A 19,414-nucleotide genomic window follows, 5' to 3' on the forward strand; every position below is an offset into this window, starting at 1 on the left:
TCCAGCTTCTTTTTAAGTTTCAACTTTGTGTCTCCAATGTTATTGCTTTGTTTTAAGGTGTGTTTTTAAAATAGTTTTTTTGGGAGCAATTTCATAACCGAACATAGACACATTAACACACGTAACGTGGTTTGACAGACTGCTCAGCTGCAGCAATGGGTTTAGCAATTCAGGCCACAGACTTGCTGTGTCTCTGGTTAGATGACTAACTACTTCAGCCGCTGACCTACATACAGCAAAACAAATAGTCTAATAATTCTTTCATGACTAAAAATGAGGTCAAAGTGAATGTTTGAAGTGCTGTTTGTAATTTGAGTTCCATTGACAAAAGTTGAAACAACTTACAGCGTATGAGAGAATGTCTTATTCACTTTTTGAGTGTTTGTTGGAGGGTTTATGAGGGTCTTTAATACTACTATTCGTTCAGCCACTCTGGGGCATTCTGGCAGGAAACTTTCTGATGCTCTTCTGTGACACGCAGACACGGCAAGGTCTTTTGACATTTCAACTGTTTTACCACACACTCAGCTGCAGTAAACCCTGTCTGTCATTCTGAACAGTTCTCATAGGTATTTTTTTTGTAATTTCTCTTGCAACCCTAAGTCGTCGCAAATGCCCACGCTAGACTCTCTACTTGGTTTAAATTATTTAAATTTCATTAAAAATTTCTGGTAATTCACTACTACAGGGTTATCTGTCAGAGGATTTAATCTGAGGGTGACAAGCGGCGCTTCCTGTGGTCGCGTTTGCTGCTCTGGACGCGCTGCAGCTCGTTCATTTCCTGCCCAGTTATCAGCTTCTGTCATAACTGACAGACGGTGGGCTGGGGAGAGATTATATTTCATTTTTGCATTAATCAAACTTGCATGCACACTCAATTATAAATCATGGAGCAGGTGACATTAATTCTGCAGAACTAGTTTGAGAATGTCTTTAAGCCCATCTTATTGGTTATGTCAGAGTTGGAGAAAGTCAATTTTATCCACATTTGCATTTTCTTCTTTCCTAGTTTAATCAGCCACTGGCACAGTACTGGGAACGATGAAAGCATACATCTGCAAGAGCTTGCAGCAACGGTAAGTATTGGTAAACTAGTGCAATTTCAGACCTTTAGAAACAAGAGTTTCATTTGCGCTAGATAACTTTTCAGAGTGGATATTGGTTAGAAAAACCAGAGCTACAAAGCTGATAAGGTAGCTCTTTTGTTGCAGTTCCATCTCTCTATAGTGTACTGTAAAACATCGCTGGGTCTAATACTCCCATGTTCAGAATAGAGGGGAATGTAGGGGAGAGCAGCTTTTTGTGGAGTCATCAGGTAAGAGGTGGGTCACGGTCATGAGAACACAGCAGGGCCAACACGTAGGAATGCCAAGTCAAAAATTTAATAATAATTTCAAAATAATATGACAATATTAGTTGAAATAACTTTATATTTTCCACACTCCCTTTTTGATCTCCTGTGACTAGAATGCACCTAACCTTAGGCCTTTTTCATCACCAGAACTCTTGTTCTTGAACCAGTTTGCTTCGGGTGCCCTAGAACTTTGGTACTTTGTTGAGAGCCGATGGCCGATGATAGCATAGCAACGCTATTCATCTGTAGAAATGTATTCATTTATTTTATTTTTATTTTAACATTGTAAGCGCTGTTAAGCATCACAAGAAGGTGAAGGGCTGCCACTTTTGGTAGGCTGAAGGACAGATGGAGGCGTCTCCTAAAGAGAAATGACTGTGGCTTTGAGCTTACATAGAAGAAGATGGTTATGACAATACGTGCATAAATAATTATTATGCTTTATCCATTAAAACTAATTAAAACTAATGTCAATCCATACTGGCTGACCTAGAAAAGGAATGCATTTCAGGAGAGTCTGTGGTCGGCCTCAGCGCTTGTCTTTAGCCTTGGACACGGCAGATTTTGGTGGCGCTGCTGGTGGTGCCTCCCTCTCCGGGTAGGTTTTGGTGAACGTGGGTGCCTATTGGAGTGAGTGGGGGATCAGGCCTCCTGGGAGGGCCTGCTGGCTGCATGGGGCTCCCACTTTTAATCCTCCCAGTTTTAAATGCACTTGAGAACCACATGCAACATCACAACATTTGAGCAGTTGGAGTCAGGGTTGGTGTCTTTTTCACACCCACCTATGGCCGCTTTGCCGGGGTCTGGGCTGGGGATGGCCGTTGGGTCCAGGGGTCAACTGGAGTTGACACTTCTGCTCTGTCCAGGAATAGAGTGTGGGGTTTAAGCATGGAGATCGTGTTGTGGAGGAGGCAGCACATCCGGGTTCATGGGGCGGACCCTGGTTGGCTGGCCCGTTCAGATCGTGTTGGCTTGTATCAAGCCCCGCCTGTCTTTACCTCGTTCAAGCACTCGGCACCCATCTCCCCTTCTCACCTATCAGCTCATAGGCACATATTTGCAAAGGATATATACACAGCAAAACAGCACCACATTTTGGAGGAACATGTCTAGTGAAGAAGTAAGTAACTCATAACTTTATAATGCTGTTAGCGATAGAACAGTTTGATTCAATACTGTGCTCTCTGCAATTTTGTGCCTGGCGATGGCCAGCTCCGTCAGGGGTCCGCTGAGAAAGCAAAACAAAGCTGGCATACACGGATTCCTTCACTTCTGCATCTGTTTTAAGCAGAAGTGAGAGACTTATCTTTGAATCGGCTGGCAGTTTCTCCCAATGCCAGGGAGGAACTGAGTTTCAGAAAGGCTCATTCTCACTCAGCTCGTGGCCTGTTCCAGGCACCATGCATGGCTCCTGCAGGCTTCCAGTCATATGGCTGCCGAGGAAGGACCCCCCCCCCCCCACCCCCCTCCTGCAGCAGGACAGAATTCCTGTTACCTTCTCCATACCACTGTTCAGAATTTAATCCGAGATCAATTATTCATCATGGCGTTATGGCATAACACAAGAGACTGGAGAACAACACAGGGAGATGCTGTGTGATGTTTAACCATAGTCCATCTAAAAAGATACCATTACTTCTTCACAAAACTATTTTTTAGTTATTTCTATCTAAAATAATGATATTTCACTTATTGCTCATTTAAATACTACGTATTTTTCAGTGATGTTATCAAGGCGGTTGTTTGTATCTACCTGTTATACTTTTTTTTCGTTGTTTTTATATATCTCTCTGCAGGTGTAGAAGCAGACTGAGGATGTTATCTTGCTCTCTCTATTCCCTCTACTCAATTTTTGTCACCTTCTCTCCCTTTTAACGCTTTGCCTCGTCTTTTCCTCTTCCTTTCTTTCTCTTTTACCTTTATCTGTTTCTGTGTCCATTGAACTTGAAATAATCCCAAAATAACATCTATTATATTTTTTGCATACATGTCAAGCAGAGCACTATAACGAAAACAGTAATGCTCCACTTGTGAAAGTAAACCTGTTGGGCTCTCTTTGGTATTAAGACAGCAATTAATTTATGCTACACTGCCAGACAGGACACACACACACACACACACAAAGAAAGAAAAAGGAGAGTCTGTGGAAAAAGGATAACATTTTAATAAATACATAATCTGGCTTCCTGTTGTGTTTCTACATTAATATATACATTTTTTTACAAACTCACGAACAATATAAACCAGTTGTGTAATTCACTTACTGTGTTTGTGTATTTAGAACTTTCCTTATGTTGTTGTTTTAAATTGTATTTTTGTTCTGACATCACGGTTCCGAAGAAGAACCAGCTATTCTGCAGTGAACTGCTTCCCAAGTTCAACTACCTCCTTTTTTTCAGTAGAAATACGTGACTGCGGTTCGAAAACACACGCTGGAACCAGAATGGGCTCCAAACCTTGTTGGAGCAAAAGGCTATCAAGTGACCTCATGTGTCATTGCCACTATTATCTCTGTTGGATCTTGTGAACGTCTATTAACTAGCCACATATATTAAAAATAAGCAAAGAGTAAATGTTTAAGATTTTACATATACTATTAATATAAATGCCAAGCAGTATTTCCGCATTATAAAATCAAAATGAGTTGAATGTTTATAGAAAAGGTAACAGATAGGTGTACTCGAGCACTTCAATACAAATGTGGGCATTTCCTAGAACCTTTTGAGATATTAATATTGCACACTCTTATGATACGATGGCAATGGGCTTTTAACATATAATGACACCTTAGTTTCCACTATAACTACAGTATCTTTACCTTGTTCAACCAATATGGTAACGTCTATTATTAAAATGGAAGCTTAATCATCCATTTATTTTTTATCAAAACAGTGGTGGAGTGTCAGATTTTGATCATTGTGTTATCTGAATACACGATCTCCCCAGATTCTGTACAAGTCACCCACTGCGTATTTCATGCATCAGACAAGTTCTCTAATCATGGCCCGTTCCTTCTTTACTAACAGTTCTCTCAAAGTGTGCAAATATAATACTTCCTATGTGGGATGTTAAAAAATAAAATACCCAAAAGCATAAAAGTTCAGTTTTCCATTCTCACTTTTTTTTGCTACAACACAACATTAATTAAAATGTAATGAAAAATTATTAATTCATAGGTATAACGATAAAAAATTTACAAACATAAAATACTTATGTGCAGGACAGTCAGAAAACAAGCTTATACAAAATGTTTTAGGGTAGAGCGAACCAGTAAAAGTAGAAGTTCCAGTATCATGTCAACATTAATGCAACTCAATGCATTTACCAGCTTTCCAGAATTTTGCAAAAACTACTAGTTAAAATTTAGTTTTGAAGAAATTATTTGCCACAATCACAGAACTAATGCACAAACAATTTTGGTATAGATTTTACAAATCATTTCAATTTGTTTTTATGATAAGGAAAATCAAAATGAGGCTTTCTTAAAAAAAAGTTTTAGGTACATTTGCCTGCTTGCTTTATGTGTAATTGCATTTACATTTGGGCTCACTAGAGCTATTTGTCAGGTAACCACTTTATTTTTTTTATTTTATACAAAATATTCTGAGTCTTACCTAAGTCTTTTACTGTAAAATATAAAAGTAAAATAAAATCTGTTTTTATAAGTAAAAATGTATGGTGCTTATTAGGTACTATAGTACCACTCGGAATGTGCCTTTTTCTGCAATTAAGGCATTTCTGTTGTAGAATGAAACAACAACCCAAAGAAAAATGTTACCATCAGTCCACAAATAGTACTGCTGTTGTGTTCCACCATCTTTGCAGATTATAATAACACCATACTTTAATCACTGCACTGAAAATAGCACTGCACACTAGCATGTCAATGTGATGATCAGAACTTGGTGCCTGATCATCACAAAATATACCCTAGATCATCGAGGCTTTTTGCAGGAACCAGCTGGAACACCAATATCTTTGTCAGCATTACTACAGCAGTCCTGTAGGTGCATTCTTTTCTGATATATAGCCAGCAGTCACCTTACATCTGATGATCTTTGATTATCTAATAACCCTTCTTATTTGTCTTTTTAAATCTATTGCTCAATAGCAGTAAATACTAAATTAATTTCCAAAACCTCACATCCAGAAACAGAAAGCTAGCTCTGCAACCACACACATGTAGTTTTAAGTCCACCCGTTAATAAGAGATTATTAGTCTTCCAGCATTAAGATTAATACTATACAAGAAAGGCACAAATATGTAGCATGGTTGTAATTCAGCTCATAGTATAAATACTGCTTGTGATCAGATTGATTCTGGAAAGCTTCTGGTCTCCTACAGATCTTAATTTTTAGCTCCTACTTGATATACAGTTTTCAAATTTTGTTCTGTTGACATGTACATGTGTCACAACAGTCAGTGTTGAACAAAGGAAAGTGCAGTTTGAGGGAGATTAAACCACAGGATGCAGGAATGGACAGAAAATTCAGGAAATGTCTTCAATGAGTAAGCAAACATTTTGCACAAGTGCTTGGTTCACAGAAATAACAAAAGCAGTGTGATGTGCACCAAAGTTAATGACACATCTTGTTTGAGTCTGCTAATTTTAAGAGATTGTGCAAAATTTTTGCTAAAAATAAACTGCACCATACACAGACAAGAAAAATACTTTTAGGTTTGCACCACACTCAGTCAACGCTTGAGTCCAATGTGCTTTGTTTGATAAGGGATGTTTCATTGTGTGACAGTCTGGTAGTTTGGGCCATTTGTGACATCTCCAGTTGTGTTAAAGTCGCTTTTGAAGATTCTTTGCTAGCTTTGCAAAACGTGGTCATAAGTTTTTTCCTAAATACCCTGCACAAGAAGATGTAAATAAGTGGGTCAAGACAAACATTACTTGCAGACAGCCACAGTGTGGTTTCCTTGGCAAAGTAGAATGCGTTCTGTGCCCGGCAGGGAAGCGTACTTCGGGTTTGAGTCAGAGTGTAGGGGACGCGTACAAAATGGAAAGGGGCAAAGCAGATAAAAAACACCCCCACCACCACAAAAACCTTTGCTTTGGTTCTTCGATTTGCAGCATGAGATCTGCTCTTCGAGGCTTTGTATGACTCATAGACCTTCTTGCTGATGAACGTGTAGCAAAACACCATCAAGGCAAGTGTGCCCCAAAATATGACCTAAAAAACACATAAACAAATCATGAAGCAAAATAAATAATCTGGAGAACATTTTATTTGTTAGCAGAGTTGTTGATGGACTAGCTGTGACTAAAAGTAGTTTTCATGCAGATTCCTTTTTTGTAAATAATGTATCTTCCAGCTAAGAATTGAAGTAGATGAGATGATTTCTACCCCACCTATGCACTGCATTGTAGCAATGGCCTTTTCAAAGCTTAGTGGATTGGATTTTCAATTGGATGCATCTAAAAAATATTATATTCCAGATAAAACTTGCTCTCCAAAATGTTTATGTAGTGACTACCTGACAGAAATAGTTGAATCCTTCATGCCACGATATGCCAGCTTTGCTCTTCATGGAGGTGCACTTCAGTTTGCCTCCCGAGGGCACAGGGGTCTTGTTGCTGAGAATGACGTTGGGCAGTGCCAGAGCTAGCATTATGACCCAAATGGCGGCACACAGCAACTGGCCGACCCGAACCTTCTGCAAGGCACACCTTCCGAAGGGTTTTACGATCTTAAGGTAGCGGTCCAAGCTGATGAGGCCCATCAACAAAATGCTGATGTACATTGTGATGTAGAAGAGAACAGCAGCGTATCTGCAATGGAAGGCACGCAGCTGCCAGAAGCCCACCCCTGCATCACTCAAGATCTTTATGGGGAGGGTGAGAGTCATCAGCAAATCAGCCACCACCTGTTGGTAAAGTACACATGTCATTCCTTTGTTATTGTTTTCATCCAGTCTGTATTGATAGTAACTTTCTGAATTATGATGAATTGTCTTTCTTATTTTATGAGCTTACCACATTTTTTAAAAAGACCACAAAAGTTGTGGTGCTGGGAATATTGAAGAAGGTAAATGCCGCCAGGAAGTTCAGAACGAGGGCGACTATACAAAGAACACTATATAGGCTTGGGAAAAGCACCGATGTCACACTTGTGTCTCTAATACACTTAATGGAGGTGTTCAGCAGTGTGGCGTTCATCTTCTGATGCTCAGTGGACCTTTGAAAAGATGAAATAAACACATTTGTAAAGACGTTTTGAAGTGAGAATGAAACCCTGTTTTAGCTGCAACACCAGATGCACTCAGTGATGAAGTGAACAACACTTGCTATCTGGAATTTTTGCACATACCACCTAAACTAGCTGTCGCAGAATAGCAACTTTCCGTGGTCGGTTTGCAACTTCTCCCATTTGTCCCCGATTTAACACCTATGCACTTTGGCTTCACCTGGTTCTACCTCCCATTTGTAGCTGTAAAAAAAACCATACCTAAACTCTTATATTATGGTGTATTGATTTATGTTTTTGTTGCAGCTAAGTATTTTCATGAAGTAGGGAGATAATTTGTAATCAAAATGTCCCTCAGTACTGTATAAAATCTAAAGAATGTAATTGACACTATTTCATTCATTTATTTTTGGGTTCCATACCTTTTTTGGGCCTGTACAAATGACTGATAAGGCAATGTTTATTTGTAAAGTACATTTTAGTAGCAAGGTGATTCAAAGTGCTGTACATGAAAAAAAAAACATTTCAGAGGAAAACACATGGACAGTGGAAAAGTAGCAGCAGGTTAATATATAATGTCATGATTTAAGTTTTGTTTGTTTATTTTGGACTTTTCTGGACTTGAATCAGCCACCATCCTTTCATCTTGTCACCTCTCAGCCACCTGTCACTATCCAATCACCTCAGTCACCTGTCAATTAGCCCAGATCAACTCCACCTGCTGCCAGAACGTCTCATCTCGTCTTTTGTGATGTGCCCCTCCTCTACCCGTTCCTATGTGTTCAGCCAGCTGCACTCTTCTGATAAAGTTGTCTGTGTCTGTCTGTTTCCCTGTGAGTTCCATCTGCTCGCTCTGCGCGTTCTGGTGGTTCCCTGGTGGTCCACATCGCCTGTTCTGGTCTGTCACTACCTGCATCTTCTGGCTTCTGGTCCCCTGCTCAATCCTGCACCATCTGCCATTATTCATCTGTCAAGTCTGGTTCAGATTGCCTGCCTCTGCTTCCACTACTCATCCTCACAATAAACCTTTTAAAAATGTAACTCTCTGTCCGGCTGAATATCAGGTTCATTAGCATTATTCATTACAATATAAGGCAAGGACAACAAACTTTAACATGAATGTTTAAAGGAAATTCTAAACAAATAGATTTTTAACCTTGATTTAAAGGAACTCACTTTAACAGTCTTCTGGGAGTTTGTTCCAGATAAGTGGAGCATAAAAATGAAACGCTGCTTCTCCGTGTTTGGTTCTGGTTCTGAGTATTCAAAGTAGGCTTGAATCAGAAGACCTGAGTGGTCAGGCTGGTTGATATATTGATAATTAGTCTGTGATGTATATAATTGCTAAGCCAGTCAGTGATTTGTAGACTAACAGGAATATTTTAAATTCTATTCTCTGAGACACAGGAAGCCATTGAACTGTAGAACTGGGGTGATGTGCTCTACTTTCTTAGTCTTGGTGAGGACGTGGGCAGCAGTGTCCTGGATCAACTGCAGCTGTCTGATCGACTTTTTTGGCGGACCTGTGAAAACACAGTTGCCGTAATCAATTTGTCTAAAGATAAATGCATGGATTAATTTTTAAAGATCGTGCTGAGACATTAGTCCTTTGATCCTGGAAATGTTCTTCAGGTGATTGTAATTGTGTTTAGATGCTTTTGGAGATTCAAATCTAAGACAATTATGACACCCAGATTTCGGGCCTGATTAGTGATTTCTAACTGACTGAAGCTGTGTGCTCACTTTTGATCTCTCCTCTACTGGTCCAAAAATGATTACTTCAGTTTTGTTTTTACTCAACTGAAGAAACTTTAGGCACATCCATCCACTTAGCATTTTCTCAGTGCTTGAATGGGTTCACAGTCACCTGGTGACATTGTGATGTAGAGATGTTGTCTGCATAGTTATGGTAACTTATGTTGTTTAGAAACTTTAAGAAATCTTGGGTCTGTAAAAATTATCTGTGGGCTCTACATTGCCACATTGTTCTCTGGTAGACTATGTTTAGAACATGGAAAATTACTTAAACTGGTTTCTTGTCACATCCGATATAAACACCCCCTAGCAGATTCTAATGGATACATTGTCCCAGAAATCAAGTATGAAATTACCTGGAGCCTCATGCATAAAAAAGTTTACAGCTTTTATACTGAAAGTTGATGGTGGTGAGAAATAATTAAATAAAGTATGTGTCACTGCATACATTTCCTTTATGCATCCTAATCTGTGGGAAAGTATGTGTACCTGCACGTGTAATTTGGGCCGAACTGCCCCTAAATATTTAGGCAAATCAGGATATATACCCAGAAGGCACTCACTAAATAACCATGGCAATGGGGCTGTCAGACACAGACTTTGTCTACACACTAGTCAGCAATCACGCACAAAGCCTGCTCATATTTTGTTCCCAACACATATACTTTATTGGTAATAATTATATATATTTTTTGACAGTATAGCAGAATCCTGAGTTAAGCGGACCAATAAGTCTACATTTATGAGACATAGTTGTGCAAATAGGGTGCAGATAATTTAAAATGAAAAATCTACAAGTGCCCTCATAGCAGTATGAGTACAGTTATGAAATGTAGCTAAGGTTACATTCTGAATTTGGGTCCTCTCTGCAAATGACAGACACAGTTTAATGGACTATTATGTATCTGAGCAACACATGGATGAGGTCGTCCGATACAGCTGGCAGGACATAGCCCAGGGATTACTGTGAAATACCCAATCTGTCAGTCAGTTCCCTTTTGAAAGGTGACTCAATTTCTTTGTACTGGTTTAAACCATATAAGCTCAAACTAATGAAAAAAAAAACATCGGGCTCAATGCTCCTTGAGTTAAAACGAACGCAGTTGAATTTAAATGTATTCGGATGCATTTTAGTACTTTGTAGTTTGTTATTGTCAATTGAAAAAGTTTGCGTGGCTGCCACACATATTCGTTTCTTGTTTCGGGTTTCTTGTGTATGTAGATACGCTTTATATATGAGGATCCCGAACTGCAAAAGTATCACATGGCAAAGCGATGAAATGACTTGCACCCCAATAAACCTGTGTCATTAAAAGGGAGTATTATTGCCTGTATAGTGGGTTTCTTTAAATACAATAACTTCCGGAGGAAGCACAAAAATATTTTAGGAAGTTCATGTCATGCCCGCAGATAGTTATTCTTCTTTTGTGTTGGTTCAGTAAAGTATGAGCATTTTTTATTCTAAGAAGCACGACATGCAAGGCAGTTACTTTAAAACGGCAATGCTATTATTTGATGTCATCTTCAGTTTTAAACCTTACGAATAACTTTGTTAAAGGAATGCGAAATGGCAAGCATTAAAGAAAAAAATCTCACCTCATATGAGTGCATCGGTCCAACAGACAGTAGAAAGCAAATAATTCTAAAACTCTGAATAGAAAAACCTTTCTGCCTGAAATAACTAAACTTACTGTTTACACACCATTTTACTTTGTTTTGTTGTTTATTCATTGTTCTTTTAATGAAATCAAAAGCAATCATCATTTTGTTAAAAACTACAATTATATAGTGTGTGGTTTTTAACCCACATGAACATACATGCGCAATGTAACAAGAGCAAGACTAAAAGCCAAAAGCCGGTGCTCTGACAACCTACGTCTAAAATGTTTTCAAACATTTGTTTGTCTAAGCTTGAACTGAATGTTCTCTGCAACAGAATTAGCTATATCCAAGTGATATTTTCTATAAATAAGTCAAAAGTTGAGTCTTACCTTCTGTTGTGACTGTGGGAATTACAAGAAAAACATGAGCAATGAAAAATAAACCATTTCACAAAAAGAAAGAAGTGAAATACCCGATTCCTTTTTCTTTTTTTTCCCTTTCTTACCTCAGCTAAGAAATATAAAAATGCAGAAACAAAACTAAAACAAAAATAACTTCCGGGGTTTGCTATTTTTTTCAGTGAACAAACAAGTACTGATATTAGGAACGAGCCTGCCTTTTTCTCTGAAGCTCTTCCCTCCTGCTGTTTTTCTGCTTTTAACAGTGCACGTGTGTGTGTGGGTGTGTCTGTGTGTGCGCGCGTGTGTTTGTGTGTGTGATGCTCTTACAATGGGTGGTCTCTGGAGTTATTGTGGGGCTGTCTTGTCACAATCCCAATGAGTTAGCTAGTCTTCCTCCGGGTGAAAGACCCTTTCCTTCCTTGCTTCCTGTTCCGATTGTCTGCTGAAAGGCTTGTTCTACTTCGTGCCAGTCCCTCTGCCTCTCTCAGCCTCACTGGCTGTTGACAGTCGAATGGTAAAGCCATGAACATTTTTTTTAAACTAAGAGTTGCAACCTCCTGCACATTGTTGCACCTCTCTTTAAACCAAAACACATGTTCATCAGAGTCAAAAAGAAAGAAGAAGTGGTTTTAGTTGTTAGTAGTGTGAATAACACTTAAAGATACTGTTGTCACTGATACTTTTCTTGTCATTTTTAGAAAGACCAGTACAAAGAAAGCTGTTTCCTTTGTACTTTGCACCACAACAAATTATTTAACAATAACATGATCCGTAACTACTGACAAATGAAGTACATGCCTTTTAATTCCCCTGCATTCAACTCAAGTTTTGCTTTCAGAACTGAATTCGCCTCTGTGTTGAAAACACAAAAAATCCTTTCTGAGAACTTCTCAAAATAACTTCCTGTGGGGCTCTTCTTGGATTGGAGCCAGAAATTATGACAGATGGAAAGACCGTGTGCGAAAAATAGTACGCGTGTTACTGCAAGCACGTCCTCTGACGAATAGTGGTCTTCAGTCAGTCTTCGAAACAGTGAGTGATGTTGATGTCTGTCTTGTTTACACCCACACAAACTTTGAGTTTCACATCTCAGCTATAATTTGAAATCCATCTCACAGTTCTAAAAATTAAACTGAGATTTCTGTTGTCATTGTATTTATTGTATTTATGGATTGTGACAGCCATACTTGATATGATTACATCATTATGAAAAAAAAAACAAACAAAGAAAAAACAAGCAAACCTAATGTTAAACTTTAAACATGTTTATTGGGGTTGAAACGTGCGCAATCATATATACATATCTAATCTATGTAGCTTTAAGTACAAAATAATCAAAGCAGTGAGACTGAAGGTGAATTCATGTCCACACAACCTTTACATCTTGCAGATAATCATGCAAAGACAATTGCAGCTGCAGATAAAGACACTGCACAATAGCAGAATTTGACACTACACTTTAACACCTCAAGACCACTGTAAATATAAAAGATATAAGCATGATAAGCAAATGACCTGATATGGTTTACAAACTGCATTTACACTTGCGCTCAAATTATGCTTTCATTTATATGATGCAAAATAAATTTGTTATTGCACTTTTGATCATCTGTAAACAAAAATATTTAGCTTTAAATAAAGATTGTTGCAACATCACTGTTCAGTGCTTCTGGTACTGTAGCATATGCAAGCTTATCTCCAGCTAATCTAAAACTTTATCTCCAGCTAAATCAGCTGCATAAGTGTTGCAACTTAGGGAGGCTATATAAACAGTCTCTGACAACGGATTACTTGACTCATGGCTTTCAGAACTGTAAATTATTTTGAACAAAAATGATTGTGTGTGATCATGTATTGGAGAACTACCTGTACCCAATTATTGGTTGTTTATTAGATAATGATTGAAAAAATTGCAGTCTGTTATTTAGATCCACTTGATGTACATTTTACACCCTTCATCCCATTAAACATGTGTGTGTGTGTGTGTGTGTGTGTGTGTGTGGGGGGGGGGGGGGGGGTCATCATATATATACATACTTCATAAGCAAGCCAAGACGATGTTTCACAAAATGCTCTTCGTTTCCATCACTTTTAGACCAATGTACAACACATGATCCTTGTAAGAGCGTCGGCCACATATTTGACTGTGGCTTCAGCGAGGCAAAGAGTCTTTGAATATTTGTTTTCGTGTTGATTTATAAGAAAGACACACATTTTTTATCATTGACATAAGTTTCTCCTTGAACTCTCGACAAAGGAAGACATAGAGCAGTGGATCCATGCAGATGTTGGTGGTAGCGAGCCAGTGGCTGAGTTCCTTCGCAAACCTTAAATGCTCATAAGTGTTAGAGCACTGTGCGTCAGAATAGGTGACTTGCTCGGAAGTGTATGGGATCCTGATAATGTGGTATGGGCCAAATGAGATGAAAAACACAATGATGACGAGAAAAACACGCAGTTTGATTTTCTGCTTTCCCTGGCTGTTGTTGCTACCAGAGTTTCTGTAGGACTGGATGACTCTGTTTGCGATGCAGAAGTAGCAAACCACAATGACCACACTAACAAGCCAAAAGAATATGTTCAGGAGGAGAGATGTTTGTCCATGGAACTTAACTCCTGCTGGTCCTTTTAGAACCATGCATGTGGTGATTAATGATGCATTGGCAACTGATTTGTTCGTTAGAAGGATATTTGGCAAACCCGTACCTCCGAACAGAACAACCCAGACTGTGGCAGATATCAATTTGCTCATGGTCAGACTTTGCCCAAACAACCTGCTGTGCGGCATCATGATCTTAAAGAAACGGTCGAGACTGATCAGCCCCAACAGAGCAATACAAGTGTACTGTGCATTGTAGAAGATGACAGCAAAAAAACGGCATGTCGCTCCAGATAGATGTTCCCATGTGCCAGGTAAGTCTCCTGCAGCTTTGATTGGGATCATCAAGGTCATAATTATGTCAGCAGCTACTAGATTTTTCAGGTACACCACAAAAGTGGAGGTAGACTTAAGATGCACAGACACCCATGCTGCTACGACATTCAGCAACAAGGCTATTGGGAACATCAAAAAGAAAAGAGTTGGGACTATGTAAGGGTTATAGTAAAATCTAGCACACTCTGATTGATTGAGAGATGTATGGAGGGATGGATCCACTGCATCTAAGGAAAATTAAAAGACAGATGGTTATTTTAATTTACAAATTATTTCAACATTTGCAATTAAATCAAGAAGAATTGTGATCTTCTGGAAAACCGTCAAGTGTCTTTTCACTCTGTACTCACCTTGTTGGTTAACATTAAATTGTGGGTCCAAGTAATCAGCCATCATCTGTTATTTAGTCCATGCAAGTTATTGACTGGGGGGAAAACCAAGCAATGTTTTAATGCTACAGGTTACGTATATCATGGTATTTGTATTTTTTGTTACCATAACTATATCTGTTACAAATAAAATGCATCTTTTGTTTTAAATTAGGTTTATTAACTCCACAGACATACACCCAAATGATAAAAGTCTAATTCTGTTTGTTCAGGGCATAATCGTGGCGCAGCAGGTAGCGCAACCCATATACAGACACCTTAGTCCTTGACGCAGTTGACCCAGGTTCAAATCCGACCCACGGTCTGCATGTCTCTCCCCCTCTGCCACCCCACTTCCTGTCAGCCTACTTTCATAAAAAGCAAGCCACTAGAGTGGCAAAAAATCCCCCACCCCCCTCCAAAAAAAAAAAATGTCATAAAAAAATGTTGAAGGGCTTTTTGGGTCATTTCAATCGGTTTTAAAGCCTGCCACAATGTCTGTTTTTATGTTTTTTACATTAACAAATCAATTTATATGGCTTGATTGCTTATAGAGAAAATTGCCTTCAGTTTGTGACCTTCAGCTGCACTTGGGTTATATCCATCAAATGCACTTCCATTATGTTGCAAGACAATGACACAGAAAAACGAGCAAGAGAAGAAGAAGAATATTTTATTTGTCAACGCGTGTTACCACGGCGAAATTTCCCTATAGCTACTCTGGTTTTACATCACACATAATGAAGGCAATGAAACTGACAGACAAACATGCAACGAACAAGGGTTACATTTTTTTTTTTTGCGTTCCTGAAAGTCACAGATAAAGATAATGAGGTATAGGGTGCTTATTGAACAATGATGATTTGAGGCTTCGGTTACAGAAATGTGCAGTTAGATATTCAGAGACGATAGTGTGCAGTAGGCAGTAACATTAAGGTGATTGTAACATATGACAGGCTAGTAACAGTGGGGTGATTTTATAGTGTTGGACTGCAGCTATCAGGGGGCAATTGTCCTCACAGCTCTTGGGAAGAAACTGTTTCTAAGCTTATTTGTTTTGGCTTTGAGGCTTCTGAAGCGTTTACCTGATGGGAGAGGGGCAAACAGCGTATTGCCTGGGTGGGTGGGATCAGTAGAGATGCGTTCTTTTCAGTTTCCTGAGGAAGAAGAGCTGTTGTTGGGCCTTCTTCACCGGGTGGAAGGTGTTCGCAGTCCAAGAGAGGTCAGAGGAGATGTGAATGCCCAGGAACCTAATGCTGTACACGCGCTCTAACACCTCCCCATGTATGTAAACAGGAGCATGTTCAGTCCTCCTGGACCTTATGTAGTCTATTATTACCTCCTTGGTCTTCCTGGTGTTCAGTATCCAATTGCTCCTGGAGCATCACTGGGTGAGATTGCTGACCTCATCCCTTTAGTGGGACTCATCGTTGGAGATGAGACCCACTACAGTGGTGTCGTCCGCAAACTTCACCACTGTGTTTGTGGGGTGGACAGCAGAACAGTCCTGAGTGAAAAGGGTGAAGAGGGCTGGGCTAAGGACACAGCCCTGCGGCGTTCCTGTGTTGAGGATCAGTGGAGCAGATGTGCGTTTCCCTATCCTCACCACCGGGGGTCTGTTGGTGAAGAAGTCACTAATCCAGGAGCAGAGAGGTGTGGATAGTCCCAAGTTGTGGAGCTTCAGAGCTAGCATGTCTGGTAGCACGGTGTTGAATGCTGAGCTGAAGTCCATGAAAAGCATAGGTGTTGGGCTGCTGCAGATGAGTCAGAGCTGAGTGAAGTGTTAACAAGACCGCGTCCTCTGTGGAGCGATTCTCCCTGTAGGTGAACTGCAGCTTGTCCAGGCCAGCAGGGATGGCGTCCTTGATGTACTTTAGGAGGATCCTCTCGAAGCAATTCATGATGAAGGGGCTCAGAGCGATGGGATGATAGTCATTGAGAAAAGTGATGATTGGTTTCTTGGGGACAGGCATAATAATGGATGATTTCAGACAGGTAGGGAGAGGTTGAAGATGTCTAGAAAGACCCCTGCTAGCTGGTCCGCACGCGATTTAAGCATCCGGGCTGACACCATGTCTGGACCTGCGGCCTTTTTCAGGGAAGAGGTCACTTGGTGGAGCTGCGGGACGAGAGGCTAATAGTACTCCTCTGGCTGGGGAAGATGTTCAGGCTCCCTGCAGCTTGGAGAGTTAAAGCATGCAAAGAAGCTGTTAAAAGTGTCAGGGAGAGCCGGATCATTGTTCAGCCGCTGGTTGGTGTGCCTGTAGTCTGTCATGTTTCTGATGCCTTTCCACATGTTGCGTGGATTGTTGCTGCTGAAGTGGTCTTTGATGCGCTGCTTGTACCTTTACTGGGCCTTCTGGATGCCTTTCTTGAGTATGCTTCTAGCCTATCTAGCAGATCTGAATGCTGCATCCCAGGCCTTCAGCAGGGACCGCACTGAGCTGTCCACCCATGGTTTCTGGATAGGAAACACTCTGATTGTCTTTGTGGGTAGGACAGCATTAGTGCAGAAGTGGATATAAGAAAGGACAGATGATGTGTAGCTTTCTAAGTCAGCGCCCTCTTTAAATACATCCCAGTCAGTGATTTCAAAACAGACCTGTAGAGCTGAGAAGGAGTCTTCTGTCCAAACCTGAATGTTTTTTTTTTATCACCGGGCTGGTTCTGCAGGTCAGTGGCTTGTATCCAGGAATCAGGTCCACAGAGATGTGATCTGATGAACCAAAATGTGGGGCTGCAACAGCTTTGTATGCTCCTGGGATGTTACAGTGAATTTGATCTAATGTATTATTGTCTCTGGTCAGGAACTAAATACATGTATGGAACTTTGGGAGCACAGACGTTAAATTACCATGGTTGAAGTCCCCAGCAATTATCATAGCCAATTCTAGATTACTGTGCATTAGGCCAGTAACTAAGCAATAGAGTCCCTCAAGAGCTAACTTAGTATTAGCTCTCGGCCGAATGTACACTGAGCTGAGCTCTTTGGACCGTTTAAATGGTCTGCACTTAACTGCAACGTATTCCAGGTCAGGTGAGCAGAAGGTTCCTACTACTTTTAGCGAAGTTCACCAGGTGTTGTGTATGTAAATTGCCAGACCTTTCTCTTCCCGGAACAGCGTGTGTGCCTCCAATCCTACCGCTTCGTCAGGGATGCTGCCGTCTAACCACGATCCTGTGAAAATCGCTACACAGCTGTCCATCTTGCGCGCAGCGGTTCTTAACCAGATCTTGTTAAGTTTATTGGTGAGGGATCTTACGTTTGCCAGAGTGAGGCTCAGAAGTGTTGGTCTGTATGGGTTAGCGTTTAGTCGAGTCAGCAGGCCTGCCCGACAGCCTCGGCGTCTCCTTCTTCGCTTACCCCGTTTCCTTGGTTTCCAAGGCGGATAGAGTGGAGCCTCCTTTGTCCATATCAGATCGGGGTGAATAAAGTCCTGATTCCACGGTCGATACAGATTGTGAACTCCCAGGTTGGGTTGCAGTTCCAACTGCTCCTCTCCCCTGTATTGTATTAGAGCTTGGAGTGGTGATAACATGAGTTAAAACACAAAAAGAATCAGAAAAGCACCTCGGCGGCTGCGGATCTCTGCGCCACCGCCATCTTGAATTTTGGCCTTATGTGTTCTCCAAATGTGTATCCCAAATAGCTCAAATAGATCAAAATAAAGGTTTGGAGAGGCCCAGTCTAAGTCTAGACTCAAAGCCAATTAAGGTAATACCAATGCATTTTAAACAGACTGCGTATTCTTGAAAACCCCTCAATTTGGCTAAAACAAAATCCCTTTACAAAGAACGGTGGCTCAAAGTTCTTTTGCAGCGGAACTCTGTAACACTTATCTGAAAGGCTTGAGGGCAATATTGGTCTGAATGGCACACCCATCCTCCATTAAATTATCTAATTTTCAACATGTATTTTTATATACCTGGGTTAACTTTGTGTGACATTACAATGCGTCTGATTATCTGAAATGCTTAACAAAAATGTCAAAACAAAGGAAACGTATAAGTGGGAATTTAGTCCCTCCCACCGTATGTCAGGTATTTTGAAAACTGCACCAAGTTGTCCTGCAGCCTAAAGGCAACCACGGAGATTAATTCAGATTTTGTTACCATATTTGAGCAACACATGCTTTGCTTAAATACATATCTCTGTTAAACAAAAAATGTCAAAGTGTAACAAGTTGGAACTGCATCAGGTTTATGTCCTGAAATGAACAGCTATTAATTTGCATGTGTATACCATCACTTTGTTTAGTTTGCTATTTCAATAGATGTAGACATTATCTCTCCGAATAGCTACACTTATTTTTACAGTACAACCTTTTCAGTAAAAGTCTATTTTCTTATTATTTACTCATACAACCAGATAAGCAACAGGTGATCCAAGTTTACTAGGAGCAACACGTAAAGACTTTTCAATGAGAAACTTTACAGATGACTTAGCAAATGACTTTAACAAGCAAGCATCTGCATAAATATTATCCTGTTATTAATAACAAGGCAACAAATTATAGTAACATTGTATGCATGTGACCTGTAGTGTCTTAAATCAGTAGCTGTGACATAACAAAGTAATTATTTACTTTCTTTGCAGGTGATCTGTCAGTCAGGTATAACAACCTTAAAAATGTAAATTTTAAATATACACTGCTGTGGAGAACATAAACATATATTTATTTACCTTGCAAAACACATTACATCTTTTGTTTAAATATAGAATATTAATTCATATAAAATAGGCTACTTTTTTGGTAAATAGACACGTTAAAGTACAGGACTTGACGTATTTAGGCCTTGTTCC

The 19,414-nt window shown here is 39.9% G+C and overlaps 2 protein-coding genes across 2 annotated transcripts; both read right to left on the minus strand.

The window, feature by feature from the left end:
• Positions 1 to 4,451: 4,451 nt before the first annotated feature.
• On the minus strand, positions 4,452 to 11,694 carry LOC105932551 (P2Y purinoceptor 13). The gene is made up of 5 exons (XM_012871773.3): positions 11,635 to 11,694; positions 11,296 to 11,307; positions 7,339 to 7,540; positions 6,840 to 7,229; positions 4,452 to 6,535 (listed from the first exon to the last, which is right to left on the minus strand). The coding sequence occupies exons 3-5, from the start codon at positions 7,519 to 7,521 to the stop codon at positions 6,047 to 6,049; spliced, it is 1,062 nt and encodes a 353-aa protein (XP_012727227.2). The 5' UTR covers positions 7,522 to 7,540; positions 11,296 to 11,307; positions 11,635 to 11,694; the 3' UTR covers positions 4,452 to 6,046.
• Positions 11,695 to 13,459: 1,765 nt separating this feature from the next.
• On the minus strand, positions 13,460 to 17,816 carry LOC105932571 (P2Y purinoceptor 13-like). Its single transcript, XM_036150158.1, has 2 exons — positions 17,714 to 17,816; positions 13,460 to 14,469 (listed from the first exon to the last, which is right to left on the minus strand). The coding sequence occupies exons 1-2, from the start codon at positions 17,814 to 17,816 to the stop codon at positions 13,460 to 13,462; spliced, it is 1,113 nt and encodes a 370-aa protein (XP_036006051.1).
• Between the last annotated feature and the right edge of the window lie 1,598 nt (positions 17,817 to 19,414).

Source organism: Fundulus heteroclitus, chromosome 18 (assembly GCF_011125445.2).
Source record: "Fundulus heteroclitus isolate FHET01 chromosome 18, MU-UCD_Fhet_4.1, whole genome shotgun sequence".
Lineage (NCBI taxonomy): Eukaryota > Metazoa > Chordata > Actinopteri > Cyprinodontiformes > Fundulidae > Fundulus > Fundulus heteroclitus.